Raw genomic sequence first — 18,953 nt, forward strand, 5'->3', positions numbered from 1 at the left:
AATCTCATAATCAAGAGAACATTCTATGTTGTAACAGCAACATTGAAGAATAATTGTGAACAACCAATTTATTCTGAGTATTATTACAAGTACTCAAATCAAGAAAGTGTTATCTACTTCTAGAGAAAGAACTTATAAACAGAAATATATATATATATAGTGCAATTTTATATATCTCTATATATCATGGTCAAATAAATGGTGGCTCTCTCTCGTGTGGGGTGAGGAGAGAAGAGAGATCGTTCAGAACTTAAAGTGTAGCAAAACAAAACAAAAGAAGCAAGTGTCACCAAATTGCTCCATTATTCAATCGTCTCCACTTCTTCCCTATAATATTTTCATATGAATTACACATTTTTTAACATATATAAATTTTTCACAACTTATCTTTCAGTCCTTCATTTACTCCCCTCCATGCACACCCTTCCAGCCAGACTGGCTCTCTTTCTGTTCTTCATACACAACCTTCCATTTTCCATCTCTGGGATCTTCCAACTCCCCCCTCCTTATTGCCCTCTCCTCCTGCCCATTTCCCACTTATCTCCCCTCCCCCAGTAGAATCCTTGAATTTCTTTAGAACTCAGCTGAAGAACTACTTTCTGAATGAAACTTTCCCGTCTTTCCTTACTTCCTCCTCCACCCCTTACAAATCTTTCCCCACCAATTTGCCTTGTTCCTGTTTTTTACAAATTTTGTATACACTTTTTGTCTCTCCTGTAAGATGTGAGCTCCTTGAAGTCAGGAAATGTTTTGTTATCGTCTTTATCTCCCTGAAGACTGGCACTTGATAGCTTAACTGATTGATTGATCAGCATACCAGGAACCAAATGAGAGTCAGGAGACTTGAGTCCTACTCTTAATTTTACTCCTAATTATTTGTGCTACCCAAAATAAATTATTTAATCTTTTATATGAATTTTTTCTATAGGAAAGGTACAATTGATATATATAATACATTTCTTCCCTTTAAAGACCATAGAGTGATTTTTTTTTAAGAGTTGGAAAGAACCTTAGATTAATCCAACCCCCTTATTAATAAATGCAGAATCCAAAGCTTGAAGCTTACAATCAAGTTAGCAAAGAAAGATTTTCGTGAGTGCCACGGAACTGCACGGGACCAAAAGCACTAATAATTAAAGGCGGACTCAGACCCTGAACATTTCCTGGCTGTGTGACCCTGGGCAAGTCCCTTCACCCCAATTGCCTCAGCAAAATAAAATAATTAAGGTCTGTGTTTGAGGCCAGATAGAGGGGAAAGGATGTTTTCACGGAAGCGTTGGGCTTTGCCACGAGCCTAGAAGGATAAGTAGGATTTGGACAGGTGGGAGAGTGGGGAAAAGGTATTTCTAGTTTAGGGAAGGAATCATGGCACTCGGGAGCCAGAGGGCGATGAAGTGGGTTGGAAAGCCACTGAGAGGCAAAAAGACCCGAGCCTGCTCTTTACTCTCATAGCTAACAGCTGTGTGGTCCTGGGTACGTAATTTACGTCGGAGGCACATTGGGAGGTATGTAAAAAGTGGGTGTGGTTTTGTTTTTTTTTGTTTTTTGTTTTTTTTGTTTTTATTTTTAATCCTAATTTGGAGTTTCCTAAACCACTGAAATCACAACTTCAGTCGCTGTGGACTCTTTGCCACCAAACCCTCTCACACCGGCTTTGCCTCGGATCAGTCTCAATGAACAGCTCCTCTCTGGCCAGGCCGGACTCGGGTTAATACTGAAAGACCGCGGCGAGGGTGATAAGCTGGATGAAAAAGACTTCAGGCCGAGGTTGCCTGATCTGTCTGAAGCCGTTTCTACCTGAGGCCGGCCTCGGCTCCCGGAGTCCCAGGCGCGGAACTCCCGGGCCGGGCCGGGCGGGCTGGGCCGGGCCGGGCCGGGCCGGGCTGGGACGCGCGCCCTGAGGACGGCAGCCGGACGTGGGAGCCTCCGTCCCTTCCGGTAGGATCTTATTCTCCCTTTTAAAGCGGGAATAAACGCCGTGCCCAGCGGGGCTTCTCGCGTAATAAAAGCCCCCGGACCCAACAGGTCATTTAAGTGCTTCCTCCGGGGCCTGCCCTCTCATGGCCTACAATTACGGTTCTTGTTCGGCGGAACATCGAGGCAAGTTGCCACGGCAGCGATGCGTTTCCTGGTGGGCCCTGAATATCCCAGAAGGCAAATGGGTGGATTGGGGGGGGGGGAGGGGCGCGGCCCCATAATCCTCCCAGGAGTCTTTCCTCCCGCGCCCGCTCCCCAGCCCCCTTCCGGAGCGCTCACGCAGCCCCTTCCTGTTTCTTGCCAGCTCCAGGACTAACGCTATTGTTGCTTTCCCTTTTCACAGACGGGGAAACTGAGGCCACATAGAAGAGGCGACTTGTTCAGGCTGACCAGCGGGGCTGTGACATGGGAGGGTGGGCTGCGGGCTCCAGCCCCCTTACAGCCTCAGTTTCCCCATCTGTAACAAGGGGGGAATGAGCCCGGAAGGGCTCCGCAGCTCTACGACAGTGCGGGCACGGGCTCCTTTGCTGCGGCTTTACAGACCGGGACGCCCCTCGGCCGCCCCCGTCATCCCCCGGGCGCCCGGGGGGAGGAGTTCAGGGCACCGCGTGGGAGGGAACCGCGAGTTCCTGGAGTTGTTTCCGGCCGGCGGGCTTTGGAGGCAGGACCGGAAGAGGGGCCGCCGGGAGGGCGGGTTCCGGAGCCGATTTGACCGGCAGAGAACGCGGCGGCGCGTATTGGGAGTTCGGGCTGTCTGCCCGCGCCATGGGCGGCTGGAGGCTGTGGGCTCGCGCCGCCGGCGGGCTGTGGGCTTTGGGCGGTGCTAGGAGTTGCGGGTACGTGGGCTCGGGGCCGGGGGCCGGGGAGGAAGCGGGGGAGGGGCCGCTGTCACCCGGAGCGCTCGTAAGTGCTCGGGCCTATGGGGCCTCCGCGCGCGCGCGCTACGGACTAAGTCCGGGGATGTAGAGAAGTCGGAGGGTGTTTATTAAGTACCCACGATGTGCCAGCGCTCTGTATTAAATCTTGGGAGCGCGCAGAACTATGCCTGCATTTATTAAGCACCACTGTATATTGTCTTGTGATTGCAGAGAAGTGGGTGGGCATTTATTAAGCGCCCGTGGCGTGCCCGCGCTACGTACCAGATCCTTAGAAAGCATAGGAGTGTGCGGGCATTAATTAAGCGCCTGTGGGGTGCCCGCGCTACGCACCAGATCCTAGGAAAGCATAGGAGTGTGCGGGCATTAATTAAGCGCCCGTGGCGTGCCCGCGCTACGTACTAAGTCCGGGAAATGTAGAGAAGTCAGAGGGTATTTATTAAGTACCCACGATGTGCCAGCGCTGTGTATTAAATCTTGGGAGCTTGCAGAACTATGCCTGCATTTATTAAGCACCACTGTATATTGTCTTGTGATTGCAGAGAAGTGGGTGGGCATTTATTAAGCGCCCGTGGCGTGCCCGCGCTACGTACCAGATCCTTAGAAAGCATAGGAGTGTGCGGGCATTAATTAAGCGCCCGTGGCGTGCCCGCGCTACGTACCAGATCCTAGGAAAGCATAGGAGTGTGCGGGCATTAATTAAGCGCCCGTGGCGTGCCCGCGCTACGTACTAAGTCCGGGAAATGTAGAGAAGTCAGAGGGTATTTATTAAGTACCCATGATGTGCCAGCGCTGTGTATTAAATCTTGGGAGCTTGCAGAACTATGCCTGCATTTATTAAGCACCACTGTATATTGTCTTGTGATTGCAGAGAAGTGGGTGGGCATTTATTAAGCGCCCGTGGCGTGCCCGCGCTACGTACCAGATCCTTAGAAAGCATAGGAGTGTGCGGGCATTAATTAAGCGCCTGTGGGGTGCCCGCGCTACGTACCAGATCCTAGGAAAGCATAGGAGTGTGCGGGCATTAATTAAGCGCCCGTGGCGTGCCCGCGCTACGTACTAAGTCCGGGAAATGTAGAGAAGTCAGAGGGTATTTATTAAGTACCCACGATGTGCCAGCGCTCTGTATTAAATCTTGGGAGCGCGCAGAACTATGCCTGCATTTATTAAGCACCACTGTATATTGTCTTGTGATTGCAGAGAAGTGGGTGGGCATTTATTAAGCGCCCGTGGCGTGCCCGCGCTACGTACCAGATCCTTAGAAAGCATAGGAGTGTGCGGGCATTAATTAAGCGCCTGTGGGGTGCCCGCGCTACGTACCAGATCCTAGGAAAGCATAGGAGTGTGCGGGCATTAATTAAGCGCCCGTGGCGTGCCCGCGCTACGTACTAAGTCCGGGAAATGTAGAGAAGTCAGAGGGTATTTATTAAGTACCCACGATGTGCCAGCGCTCTGTATTAAATCTTGGGAGCGCGCAGAACTATGCCTGCATTTATTAAGCACCACTGTATATTGTCTTGTGATTGCAGAGAAGTGGGTGGGCATTTATTAAGCGCCCGTGGCGTGCCCGCGCTACGTACCAGATCCTTAGAAAGCATAGGAGTGTGCGGGCATTAATTAAGCGCCTGTGGGGTGCCCGCGCTACGTACCAGATCCTAGGAAAGCATAGGAGTGTGCGGGCATTAATTAAGCGCCCGTGGCGTGCCCGCGCTACGTACTAAGTCCGGGAAATGTAGAGAAGTCAGAGGGTATTTATTAAGTACCCATGATGTGCCAGCGCTGTGTATTAAATCTTGGGAGCTTGCAGAACTATGCCTGCATTTATTAAGCACCACTGTATATTGTCTTGTGATTGCAGAGAAGTGGGTGGGCATTAATTAAGCGCCCATGATGTGCCCAATAAGACTTAAGGGGCTCCCTGAATATTTAGATACAGAAAAATTATATTGGGGGCGGGGGATAGGCCTTGTCCTGGGCTGGACTCATCCAGTGGGTGAAGCAGAGCAGCTTCATAAATTGTGAGTTGTGACCTCCCTTGGGGGGCTGTGGAACTGAGATCATCAGTAAAAGTTTTCATTTTATATACATATATATCCGGGGTGACAAAAATTTCTCTGGGGAAAAGGGGCCGGGAGTGGGGAAAATTTAAGCCCAGGGATAGAAGCCATCGCAATACTGGCACTGGAGTCCACGAGGGTCGGCCTTCTTCCCCAGACTTGCTTCTGGTTGGAGTGTCAGAATCGGGATGTGGGGCATCTTGCTGAAAAGGCATTTGAACTTGGCAAGTGCCTTTTCCACAGCTTCTGCATTACAGTGCATTCAGGATAGTGGCCTGTGGAAATGAGCCCTCTATAAAGGAAAACATTGTTCATTTAGGGATGATTTGGGTCCAGCCCGAGAACTAGGATGATTTTTTTCCTGTTTAGGGTGATGCTTTGTTATTTAATCCAAAACTTAAGGAATCTATGATGTTTTCCACGTGAATGGTGCCCCCCACTCCTCCACCTCCTTACTTTAGGGCAAAGGTATCTAACAGCAGGCAGTATTCCAGAGAGGACAAATTAGATAAAAAAAAAAACATTAGCGGCAAATATTTAACAAAATAAAAATACAGTAGGCTATAATAGAAAGAGATAATGTTGACATGTAGTTCATTTAAGTTACTTGTGACCCAGCGGGATCTTTATGAATGGTTTAGCAACTTCCTGTTTTTATCTGAATTTGATAATGCTAACACATTCCTAAAAATGAGGAGAAAAATTATTTTGTGCTAAGTCTTGCATTGAGCTTCTCTGAATTTTGGCAAGGTTGATCTTCAAGTCTACATGCAAAGCCTTCATTCACTTTCATTATACTCACAGGACTATCATGCTAGTTCAATCCAATATGAACTCTGACCTAGACTCTTGCAATGTTTGCCTCCTAACTGGTCTCCCTACTTCCAGTCTTTCCTTTTCCAATCAGTCTTTCATGCAGTTGGTAAATCAATCTCTCTTTTTTTAAAAAAATATAACTTTTTATTGACAGAACCCATGCCTGGATAATTTTTTTACATTATCCCTTGCATTCACTTCTGTTCCTACTTTTCCCATCCCTCCACCCCCTCCCCCACATAGCAAGCGGTCCTATACATGTTAGATATTTCGCAGTATATCCTAAATACAATATATGTGTGCAGAACCGAACAGTTCTCTTGTTGCATAGGAAGAATTGAATTCAGAAGGTAAAAAATAACCTGGGAAGAAAAACAAAAATGCAAACAGTTTACATTCATTTCCCAGTGTTCCTTCTCTGGGTGTAGCTGCCTCTGTCCATTATTGATCAATTGGAACTGAGTTAGAGCTTCTCTTTGTTGAAGAAATCCACTTCCATCAGAATACATACTCATACAGTATTGTTGTTGAAGTATTTAATGATCTCCTCATTTCACTGAGCATCAATTTGTGTAAGTCTCTCCAGACCTCTCTGAAATCACACTGCTGGTCATTTCTTACAGAACAATAATATTCCATAAACCCAGATACCATAACTTTTTCAGCCATTCTCAAACTGATGGGCATCCATTCATTTTCCAGTTTCTAGCCATGACAAAGAGAGCCACCACAAACATTTTGGCGCATATAAGTTCCTTTCCCTTCATTAGTATCTCTTTGGGATATAATCCCAGTAGTAGCACTGCTGGATCAAAGGGGATGCACAGTTTGATAACTTTTTGGGCATAATTCCAGATTGCTCTCCAGAATGGTCAGATTCGTTCACAATTCCACCAACAATGCATCAGTGTCCCAGTTTTCCCGCATCCCCTCCAACATTCATCATTATTTTTTCCTGTCATCTAGCCAATCTGACAGGTGTGTAGTGGTATCTCAGTTGTCTTAATTTGCATTTCTCTGATCAATCTCCTTAAAGCATAGAACTGAACCAAGGACCTTACTTCCCTTCACATTCTGCATTTTACCCAACTGCCTGTTCTGCTTCCTCAAACCTCCATGCCTTTGTCCAAGCTCTTCCTTTTATCTGGATTACTTTCTTGACCTCTTCTCACAGCCCTCAATTTTCTTTAATGGCCCATCTGAAGCACACTCTCTTTAAAGGAATCACAGAATTAGCATGTTCCTTCAAAAGGCTGAAAATGCATTATTTTGTTTATATCCTGCATTTATTAATCTGTGAACATGTATCCCCTAGAGCTGATGTTTTTAACTGGTATCCATGAACTTATTTAATATTTTTCCAGTTATATTTCAGTTTAATGGGTTTTTCTGTAATCCTTTGTATTTTATTCACTGAAGAACATATTTGGAAAGAGTCAGTAGATTTCCTCAGATTGCCAAAGGGGTCCATGACACAAAAGGGTTTAAGAAGTCTGGAGAATGAAAGCTGCAGGAGGATAGAAACAACTATCATTTTTGTATCTGTAGCCCCAGGTCCTGGCAAGTGCTTTATCAGTGTTTAATCAGTTGATTCAAATTGCAGGATGTGCTGGATCCTTTAGAAATAAGAATTGCTGGAGATGAGACATCCAAATAGCATTTCATTGGAGTTGGAAACCCCTTAAGATTAAACAATCAGAATGCTGCTAGGGCTTCATATTTAAAAAAACAAAAGCGGTGACTTCAGTTGTTCTTATAGCTTTGGTTCCTTCTTTGGCCATTATTATTATTACCTGTTTTTATTGTTGTTATTTTTTAAGTGTTCCAATCTGTCAGATTTGAAGGAATAAGGTTGATCTGTTCTTTTACCTCAACAGGTCACCCGTCAGCTTTATTGTGCGATGCACCCATGGGGCTGGTGTTACCTGGTGGCATGAACATCTATCTGAAGAAAATTATGAGTTTCTTAAACAGTTAACTGCTGAAGAGTATAAGGCTCAAACAGCAAGTAAACTGAATCCTCTGAAGGACGAACCATGGCCCATACATCCTTGGGAGCCAGGTGCTTATCTTACTTGTTTGAGGATTTTACTTTTAGGCTCTTGTCACTTTTTTTATGTCAAGTATACACATTTATATATTTATATTTCTGATCTTCTGATATAATAAAGTCTATTTAAGGATGAACAAATGATTATTTAATTATATTAATCTGTCTTAAACCTAGCTAATAAATTTAACTTTCATTAAAAAGGTTCCCTACAATAAATGATTTTTTGAGTAACTTTTCGTATTCCAGATCTAAACTGTGTGAGGAGTGAGGATCATTTTGCTTAGGTATTCAAAACTAGGCTTAATTTTAAAAAAAAAAAAAAAGAAGGAAAAGAAGGAAGAGGCCCAAGCCAGGACTACCCAGAGCATTGATGTCCATGGGGTTTTTTGGTATACAAGGCTACCTTAAACTCTGCTCCTTGTTGGGTAGAGCGCTTGCTATGAGTTCAATTGCTGCAGTGAACTAGGCTTGCCTTGTATGCTTTCTGCTGTGGCAGAAGGGCCAAATGTGGCTTCTTCAGAGCTCGTGCAGCAAAATCTTCCTTGTGGCAGCTGATGGGACAAACTTTCTATAATGGTTTCCATTGTCCTAACCTCTCCCAAATGTCTCAGCTGTGTTCCTCCTTGAGAAACAAGTCTGGGAATGTCCAGTTAATACTTTGAGGATGTTGTTAGATATTGCAAAGCATAAAAGCTTAATGCTTCAAAAACTCATGTGCTTGAATAGTCAGTCCCTGGCTGGTTTGTATAAATTCCTAAACCACTGAGTATTGTTCCTGCATGTCTACTATCAATAGCTGTGTTTCATCCATGTATTGAGTATTTATATGTCTGAATAATAAATTTTTTTGATGTGCAGCTGGTGTTATGTATACAGAACATTGGGTCTGGAGTCAGGAAAATCTAAGTTCAAATCCAGTCTCAGACACTTCTTAATCATATATCCTCATCTATAAAATGGGAATAATCTTAGAACCTACTTTTTGGGATATTGTAAGCATCAAATGTCTGTAAAGCACTTAGCACAATGCCTGCCACATAGTAAATACTATGTACATGTTATATATTATCTGTCTTGAAATCATATTTGGGGAGAAAAATGATTTTAAGATTGTATTCAAAGTGGTGAAATCTTCAGGTTTCTTTTAAATTTCCAGGTTCCGTAAGAGTTGGTCTTATTGCTGCAAAATTGGGCATGATGCCTTTATGGACCAAGGATGGTAAAAAACATGCTGTCACATTACTTCAGGTAATAAAATAGGTCCCAAGAAATAGGACCTATTATTCATGCCTAATTATAGCTGATCATGAATAGGATTACATGCCAGTGTACTATGTAACACTAGAACATTTTGTTGGGAAAGGGCCAGGGGGGAAAGTGGGATGGACAGAGATGTCAGGCCCAGTGAGGATATGCTGTAAGCCAGTGCCAGTTGGTAACTGCTGTGCAACTTATAGGCTCGGCAGTTTAGGACAAAGATTTGAACCCAGGGCACGCAACCTTCCGAGGTCAGCCTCATTACACCCTGGACCAGAGAACTGGCATTAATGGTTAAGGAACTCAGCTACTTTTAATCCTCATCATTTCTATAATTTTGCCAGGGATCATCGTGAGGCTTACTGATCTCTATGTTTCTATTTGATCTGGAACCAGAAGAACTTAGTCTAGATTGAGTCAGAGTGCCATATCACATCAAATAAGCATGCCAGCTTGATTGAGCCTGCTCTGTATATTCTGGATTGTCCTGATGCAAATGAGAACTTTCATTCATCTACTAATTGTTCAAACTAAAACTTGGTTGGCTTCTGTTTTCTTCATCACATGGATCAGCCTTGAGCTCAAAGCCTTGCGACTTCTTCCAGGTCTCCACCTCTGTTAGTATATACACTGAATGAGAGTTCTGACTCCTCAGCAGATATATAGTGAAAGAAGTTAGGGTCTTACTTACCTTAGTAAACTTACATAACTAGTTTTAAGTGTACTTGAATAATGTCATTTAAATGGAATTTTGCATTGTAACCTTTCATTTGCTTGGGTTTATCTTTAAGGTACAAGATTGTCACATCCTAAAATATACTCCAAAGGAAGAATGTGATGGGATTCGAGGAAACCTACTAGTAGGAGGAAAAAATGTATCCCAGTTCTTTGTAAGTTACTATGTATGAGAGTAAGTACTTTGCATGAGTTACAAATAAATTATTTTGTCTTAAAACTGTAGTATTACAAATTATCTTTTGGTCTGTGAGCAAATTACTTGAGTTCTATGACTTAGTCTCTGTAGTAAATCATAATATTTTTTCAGAAGGAATAAATACTGCTGGCAGTTATTAGATATAGTTAATAAAGAGTTTGGGATTCTGAAAAAAATCTAGCTTTGAATAAAAATATATTTTTGAAATAAAATTTCTTCAGATAGAATGCTATTATGATATAACTCTAAGCTTTTAAATTTTTTCTTTTAAAATTATTTCACTTTTCTTATTTACTAGAAGTAACCAGCTCTTCCATATTCATATCTTTCTTAGCTCTTAGAAAGAAAGTAGATATATTAGCTTCATGGAGCTGAGATATATTTTTCTTTAATTGTAAATTATTTGTAAGCAGAATATAAGCTTATAGTATAATGTGTACTACCTACTTTAATAACAACTTATATTTTCTTTAGTAAAGCCCAGAAAAACATTGGCTAAATGGGGGGGAAAATCCCTTTTAATTTGGCCAGTTCTGGGTGTGCCAGACACACAGTTGTGCTAAATGCTGGGAGTACAAAGGTAGAAATGAAACAGTGCCTGATATGAGAGAGAGATTGTATACAAAATAAATTCGAGCTAAATTCTGGTTACAGCCCCAGAATCTGGGGCCATTAGGAAAGACTCCATGTAAAAGATGGTACTGGGGCAGAGTTTTGAAGGATTCTGGGTAAAGAGGATTCATGAGAGGAAAATCACAACCTCTGGGAAGATGGATTGGGAAGGGGCGAAGCATCAGGTAGGCTGTCCTGGCAGTGCAAGTGGTAAGTGAGGAGGCCTTGAAGTGATTGTGGAAGCTGTGTGCGGGGAGGGGCGAGTCCATGCAGAAGAAGCAGGGGCTATGGAGAGTGAAAGCACAATAGGGGTCAGTGCCAGGATGGCACACCTCAGGGCCTGGGAGGACAGTAGGATCCTGGAGAGAGGTCACATGGTTAGAATCTAGCAGAGAGGAGGGGGAGAGGGAGTGTTGTATAAGATAATAAGGTAATAATTTCATAAATGTTTGTCAGGTTGAATTGAAGGTGTTCTTTGTGGCCAATGCCTTGAAAAGCCTGGGCCATCCATGGCTTCCTAATACTCTTCAGCAATCAAACATTCTATGGATATTTGCATTTTTCTCTTTTAGTTTTCCGAGTTCATTGGAATTTGATTGGTTAGTACAGAAAAAGGAAATGTTTAAAAACAAAAATATTATATTGCAAAGAATAGACATTTGTGTGTATTGAAATTGATTTGAAGCAAATGCATTGGACAGTTGTATTATTGAAGTTTTTTTTAATCGGTTTTAAAAAGAGAAATAATTGTATCTCTTAATAGAAGGAGCTGAAACAGTTTCAGGGAAACTAAATTGATCATTAGTTCTGGTTCAGTGTGTTGTATTAGAAACAGTTACATTAGGATTCAGACCCAAGTTCAAAAGCAGGCACTCAGCTTTTCAGTTTGCTCATCTCTGAAATGTTAGGGAGGCTGTTTATATTGTTCAGAATGCAGAGTGTGGGGAGGTTCTTGCCCCCTTGGGCTCTGCCAGGGAAGGGATGTATCTGAAATGTTCCTTCTTTTATGGCACATACCTCTTCCTAGAGGCAGGGAACATAAAGTAATTGAAGAGGGAGGGAGCTCAGATTGTAGAGAGAAGGGGTGAGGGTCAGAAAAGGGACATCATCCTGAAACAGTCTCCCCTTGATCTCAGTCCCTGCATTCCTCACCCTCTGCCTCTCCTCCACTCCCGTGAGAAAGTTGAGTGCCCTCGCTGCTGCCCCTTTGTCTTCCAGAGCCTCTATATTCTGACGTCTGACCTCCTAATTCAGCTGAAGCCCTACTCCCCCCCATCTAAAGCTCTGTATCATCTCCTAATCTCCAGACCTCATGGCCTCTTCTCAGCCTCTCGGTGGCACATACCACTGCCAGTCACCCCCTTTCTCCCAGGCCTTTGTGAGTCTGCTTTCTTCTGGTCGTTCCTTCTCAGTCATCTTTGTGTTATACTTATTCGACTGTCACGTGGTCAGCTCTATACTGTCTCTCCTCATAATCTCAGTAGTTCCAATCTCAGACGCCACATGTGATTCCTAGACCTGTTTCTCTTTCCCAAACTCTTTGTGAACTACATACTCCCCCTTTCCCAGCAGTTGCCTTATAAACACTTCACTTGGCTGTTCCAGAGGCATCTGGAACTCAGCATGGCAAAAACAGAACTCACTGTCTTTTCCCCAATACTTCCCCATTTCTAGACTTTCCTCTTCCTCTCAAGAGCACCATGATCCTTCAGGTCATCCAGAGCCACAGACTCAGTGTCATTCTTGACACAGCCTTTCTGTTGTCAAATTTTGCTTCTCCCTATACAGCAATAAAAATATTGCTATTGTTATTACCTAGGCTTTTTCTATCCTTCTGGTATGTTATTTTGTTTTCCCTAAGACACATGTAAAGTGATTTCTGATGTTTGAGATGCCTTTTGTAAGTTTTCTGGCAAAGATCTCTTCAGTCTATACTTGGTCTTGTTCCCAACTTTGTCTTAAATGCTACTTCTCCTTTGAGAAATAAATTAAGATCTGAGGTGTTATAGTCCAAATGTGGTGCTGATAAGATGGATCATTAAAAAATGGGATCAGAGCTATCCTTATTGATTTGGGGGCTGCCTCTTGTCTTACGACATAGCTGCAAGGCTCTGTGTAACACCTTCCTGGACCAACCTTGTTCCCAGTGCTCAAAGACCTCTGTCCATCTCTTTCTGCTGACCTGGATTGGAAAAAGAATTTTCTCCTTGGATTTCCCATCATAGCTTGGTCCTGGTACTTATTCCAAGTCTGAGAGGAGTATTTTGAGGAAAGCTGGGATTTATTGTTTCCTCCTACTCTACCATCTTTAACTTTCCTGTATGGCAATGTCAGTTATTCCCTCCTTCCAACCCTGGTATGGACCTTTTAATTAAAAGAAAAAATATTTTGAGGACTTAATGAATTCAGGATTTGAAGAATTGCATAATATTTTAAGACCTTAGTAAGGGTTTTAAGGAATCATTTTTTTAAAGGTTAAATGTTTATGTGTTTCAAGTGGGTTCTAGATATTATGGGTGCATTCTTTAGGTTGACACGTGTTAGTTTTCTGTACTTTTTTAATGGGTAATTGGTTCCTCCTCTTAAATGTAACTACTGTGTTGGTGTCTCTTCTCCAATGCTTTATTCTTTTTCAAGTTTGTAGTCCAAACTGCATCTGGTAGAACTTTGCAAATTAAACTAGAAATATCTTCATTTTGAATATTTTATTAAATTTATTACAAAGAAGAAGAGAGAACCAAAAGTCCACTTGTGTTTAAAGCCTCTCTAAGTCACTCTGCAAAATCATACTATTTTTGGCTTTGTTTTTATGGGTAAAACATTCCATGATAAAAACATTCCATGCTATTGACATTTCATATTTTATATGGGGAAAAAATAAATTTAGATACTAAAAATATTTATTACATGTGGCAATTTCATTATGTTTTCTTCACCCCACTCCGCTCTACACATAGATAGACCTTACTTTGGTACCCTATAAGAATTGAATCTCCGTTTATGGATTCTTTCAATATGCTTCAAGTCCCAGTATTGCATGGACAAATTAATTTTGGAAGAGTTGTTCTAAATTCTGTTCATTCATGCTGATGATTTGATTTGTCTTGCCTCACATATTCTTTAGAGACCACTATATTACAACAGAATACCTCCATGGAGCATTGTGTTCCCTCCATTCCTCTAGTTTTCAATGTAGTCCCCCTCATCCTATGTAATTGCTGGCCATATTTTTTCATAGCTCCTCCACAGAGGATCCCCTCAGTATACCAGAGGTAGCTTGAGGTATCAGTATATTTTGTGGTATTAGTAATTGTCCCTTGGATTACTTGTTTGTTTTCCTTTGTTCATGCTTGTACCATACCATCATCCAGTCTTCTTTTCTGATCACGCATTTCCCCATTGATAACTTTTGTGCTGCTGGAGAGTAAGCCTCATGTCTTCTATGTTTTTCTCCATTGCATTTTAAGTCCTCTATAATTTTGCTTCTTCAAAGACTTCCAAGATTTGCTAACCGTACATCATCATTTTTTTTTAATGATCCATCTTATCAGCACAGAGTAATTACCACATTTGGACTATAAAATAAATTTTCTCAAAGGAGAAGTAGCATTTAAGACAAAGTTGGAAACAAGACCAAGTATAGACTGAAGAGATCTTTGCCAGAAAACTTACAAAAGGAATCTCAAACATTAGAAATCACTTTACTTGTGTCTTAGGGAAAACAAAATAACATACCAGAAGGATAGAAAAAGCCTAAATAATAACTATGGCAATATTTTTCTCCCAAAAGCAATACAGAAAACATCAATAATCAGTGAGTCATAAACTGATTTTCTTATTCTTTCAGAATCTTTTATAGAATTATTCACCCCATTGATTGAAAGATTCAAAAAAAGTTATTTACTTTAATTAATTAATTAATTTTTGCTGGTTGCAAAGACATTTGACGCAGTATAGCAAAATGCAGCCTTAGAGACTCTCCTTCAATAAGGAATCTCTTGCTTAAATACATTCAAGATTCCTTAATGATTTCAACCCAAGAGATATAATTTTGTTCACCAATCTTCTGGTAGTTATTGTCAATTGAAGTAGAAAATGGAAATCATTTTGATTATCAGATATTCTTTACTAGAAAGATGTCCTTCTACAAGGTCCAGATAGAAGAGGGATCCTTCTCTTGCAACAGAAACGTTACCATAGTGATAGATAATATGTATTCCCAAGTCCTAGTCAATATTTAAGGGCTGTTCAGTTTAACAAAATAGAATAATCTGGATAGTCTGTATCAGTATTAATTTTTAATGACTAAGGGACAGATAAGTGCCTGGATAGAATGCTAGTCTTGGTATCAGGAAGCCTCGTTTTCCTTAATTTACATCCAGCCTCAGACACTAACTGTGTGACCCTCAACAAACTTCACCTGTTTATCTCAGTTTTCTCATCTTTGCAATGAGCAGGAGAAATAAATAGCAAATCACTCCAATATCTTTGCTAAGAAAACTCCAGATGAGGTCAGATGCAGCTGAAGTGACTGAATCACTAAAAAAAATTTGTATCTATTTTATGTGAGGTGAGTCTCAAAGTACTTGATTCTGTGCTGTGACTAGATACTGACCTTTGATTTGATATGAGCAACTTACTTAGAAGCTAGTCTAAATCATTTTAAGTCAACTAAAGAAAAAAGTTTTATTAGGACCGAGGGAGAGAAGGTATTAGAATATGAGAGCATAGCTGCAAAGATCAGTCTCCTCAGGTGACTGTCTTTATAATGATATAAGAAAATAGATCTTCTTCAGCTCTTTATAAATAAATTATGCCTTTCTGCAGAGGAAAGAGGTTTTTATTTGAAAGGAAATCAGCATTAGTCCACTTACTGTTTGTCTAAGAACTCTAGCAAGAAATAGTAATTGAAAAATAAAACTAGGAGTATAAAATATTTAAATATTTTAAAATAAATTTATGAAGACTTGGATGTTCTTTTTCTTGGGCTAGATATTTTTAAAAATCAAAAATTTAAATAAAAAAAATTAAATTTAAAATTAGCCAAATTCATGCCTATGATAAGATAAACTAAATTCAGTTCCTTTTTTTTTTTTTTTTTTTTTGCAACATTCAAAATACAAACATATAGAGTACCTACAATTAAGGACATTAAGTGACCCAAAGTTAATGTAAGCCATTCATCTTAGAGCAGAGGAGTGTTTCTATTATAAAAACAAATAACTGCAGGAAACTTAGTAGGTTAGGGTAACAGCCTCCTTGTATATAGGTGGAGCTATCCAAGTGTTACAAGCCATTAGTGTCCCTTAAATTACTTTTTGAGAGTATTCATTGGGTTGTTCAATTGTAATATAACACTCTTCCACATTTACTGTATTTAGTTTTCATTTGACTAATAACCATTTTTATCTTAGAAGTTTTATACAACTTTTGAAGTATTTTGCCATTTCACTAAAGATAATAACATATTATTGTTTTGTTTCTTCCATATGTTTTTTTCTGTTTGGAAGTGATTAGGCTTAGGCTTTATCATGTTTATTGTTAAACATAAAAATAGCTCCAGGGCATATTTAAAGGTTAATATTTTAAAACCAGGATATTCATAAAATAGTATTATTTATTGTCCCATGAGACTATTTTATTATCAAAATGAGTTTTCATGTTCTGTCCTAAAAGTTATTAGACTAATTCCTATAGATGTGATCAGAAAGGAAATTTAGTAGTGTAGTTTTGCTGATGAAAGTTACTTGTCCATGTTTGTTTTTTGTTATGAAAATTAGTATAATCGAGATCATCAGTAAGGTACAAACAGACCTTGTCAAAGTAGAAGAGATGGGTATGCTAGCTTTCTAATAATTTTCCATGCAAGATACAGTTCCGGGAATGATGGCCATCCCTGCCAACAAATATTTGATTTTCTGTTAGGAGGGGGAGGGGGGGAAATGTGAGTACTAGTGTAGAATTAGGCTTCAGATTCTGCTTCTGATATTTATTAGTTGTGTGTTGGTGGACATATCCAATATAGACAGGCCTGGAGTTTCTAAAACTATGAAATTGGAAGTTTCTAAGGAAGCTTCATATGTGTACAAATGATCAAAAATGTGATCAATGCTAAGGGCATCTTCAGAGAAGGGACTTAAAGCCCCATTGGGTGGGGACAGGCAAGGGAGATTTCACGAAGAGGTGAGATTTGGGGCTGAGATCAAGTGGGCTTGGAAGCAGGAGCATGGCATTTTTCCATCTGAAAAGTTCTCCCCTCCATGTCACTGAGGGATCTCGTCAGCCCCTGGGCAGTTAGATGCTCCCCAGATGACTTTAGATCTATCTCACTTCTCTGACTGCCTTTCAGCCATCTTCTAGATTTTTCAGGAGACATCTCCCTGTATCCAAAACAGAACTTTTTCTCTTTGCCCCAGACCCTCCTCCCAGTCACTCAGGCTCACGACTTAATAGTCATCCTGGACCCTCCCCATCCCTCAGCCCTCATACCATTTCACTTCACAATGTCTCTAATACATCCCCTCATCTCCTCTGACACTGCCCCATAACGGGGCAGACTCTTGATGCCTCACCTGTACTGTTGTCCACCCATCTCCAGGCTCTGCCCCAGTCTGTCCTTCAGTCAGCCACCAAACCAATGTTCCTAAATTGTGCAGGCCCAATTATGTCACACCTTTACCCAGTATCCCAGAGAGACTTCCTGTTGCCTCCAGGATCAAATACAAATCCTTTTTAATATTTAAAGTCCTTCAGAACATAGTAGCCCCACTATGATCCTGCCCTCACTCCCCCACACACACCTTTCCAGGCCCCTCCATACTTTACCCCTCTGCCTGTACTCTTTGATACAGTGACAGTGATCTTCTTTACTGTTTCACAAGGCCTTCCATCCCTCAGTTTCAGGCATTTTCTCTGACTGTCTCCGATACCTGGAATGTGCTCTTCTTCCTCCACTCTGATTACTGAGCTTCCTTTAAGTCTCAATGAAAATCCCTCCTTTCTCAGTCCCCCCTCATTCTGTGTCTTCTCCCTGTTAATTTTCTATTTATCTTGGGCATAGTTGTGTGTGTGTGTGTGTGTGTACACTCCTGGAGAAAGAAGGGGGAATGACCAGAGTCTTTCATAGAGTTTGTGAGACAGTCTAAAATGGCACTGGGGAGTGAGAGATTTCCAGTGTCTCTTCCAAGATGAGTGTTTTAGAGCCTGTGAGAGAAGGTATAGCCAGTGCTGGAAAGGATAACCAAGAATACAGAATATGGTCAGGGGGAGTCAGATCTTAATATCTACTCTCAAGTACTTCTTTATCCCCTAAGCAAGCCATTTAACCTGCCTGGGTGTTAGTTCCTTTATCCCTAAAATTTGGGAGTGGGGCTAAATAACTTTTCAGGTTCCTTCTACCTTGAGATCTATATATTCAAGAAGGACAATATAAAAGTGGTTTAGCACCATGCAGATGTTAATCTGGAATGTGTTTTTACATTGACAACATCTCACATGTTTTATTTCCCTTAAAGAGTATCTTTTTTCCCCTAGAAATCTGAATCATTAATGCAAATGTACAGAGAAGTTGGAGTGCCACCGAAACAGAAATTCTCACTATTTCGTGTGACTGATAATGCTATAATTAAACCAGGTAATAATTTAATAATTAATCCTAGCACTTAACATCTAGCACATAGTAGGTATTTAATAAAGGTTTATTAAGTGATTGAGGTAATCTAAGGTCAGTTGTAGGGGAAGATAAAAATACCTTAAGTATAATTGGTTTGATATCTGTCCTTTGGTAAAATTTGAGCAAAGTACAAAGCACTAAACATTTATTTACATGCAATAAGATACATAAAGGTATCTGATTTAAATCACAAGAGATAAATCTTCTTCCATGGGGCATTTAATAACAGACTTTATTCTTAATAACAGGAAGAATACCTTTTCCTGCCATACAGGAATCTGTTTGGAAAAGTCATTCTAAAAAGAAGCTATTAATTTTTAAGATTCATCATTTATGTGTTTGGACATTCCATTAAATGAATAATTTGAAGGTAATCAGGCAGATTAATATTTGACTCTGAAAATAAGTAGTTCTATGTCCTGAGGTGGAGATCAAAGAAGGGGTGTCTTAATATTTCAAATATAGCTCAACAGGCACAATTTGAATAGGCCTTGAGATGACTGGAAATAGCTCAGAAGACAATTTGACTTCAATAAAGCTTATTGAGCATAAGGAAGTAGAAAAATTCCAAGACCAAATAAGATTGTCCACTTTGTCTTTCACTAGTCGGCAATTTCAGTGCAGAGGGTAGAGGAAATGGTATAACCATGTAATAAAGAGCAAGAAATGAGAGAGGTCAAAGGTGCTTAATCAGGGGTAT

At 40.9% G+C, this 18,953-nt stretch overlaps 1 protein-coding gene across 2 annotated transcripts in view; it reads left to right on the forward strand.

The window, feature by feature from the left end:
* The first annotated feature begins 1,914 nt into the window (after window positions 1–1,914).
* The window catches only part of MRPL3 (mitochondrial ribosomal protein L3), a 36,564-nt gene continuing 19,525 nt past the window's right edge, over window positions 1,915–18,953 (forward strand). Inside the window, exons 1-5 of one of the 2 annotated variants that reach the window (XM_031940157.1) lie at window positions 1,915–1,938; window positions 7,603–7,787; window positions 8,935–9,026; window positions 9,827–9,925; window positions 18,115–18,214. In XM_031940157.1, the coding sequence (XP_031796017.1) occupies window positions 8,973–9,026; window positions 9,827–9,925; window positions 18,115–18,214 (253 nt within the window). In that variant the 5' untranslated portion in view covers window positions 1,915–1,938; window positions 7,603–7,787; window positions 8,935–8,972. Of the gene's footprint in view, window positions 1,939–2,390; window positions 2,814–7,602; window positions 7,788–8,934; window positions 9,027–9,826; window positions 9,926–18,114; window positions 18,215–18,953 lie in introns of those variants that run through there. The other variant, XM_031940156.1, reaches the window with a different exon arrangement.

This window comes from Sarcophilus harrisii, chromosome 5 (genome assembly GCF_902635505.1).
Source record: "Sarcophilus harrisii chromosome 5, mSarHar1.11, whole genome shotgun sequence".
Classification (NCBI taxonomy): domain Eukaryota; kingdom Metazoa; phylum Chordata; class Mammalia; order Dasyuromorphia; family Dasyuridae; genus Sarcophilus; species Sarcophilus harrisii.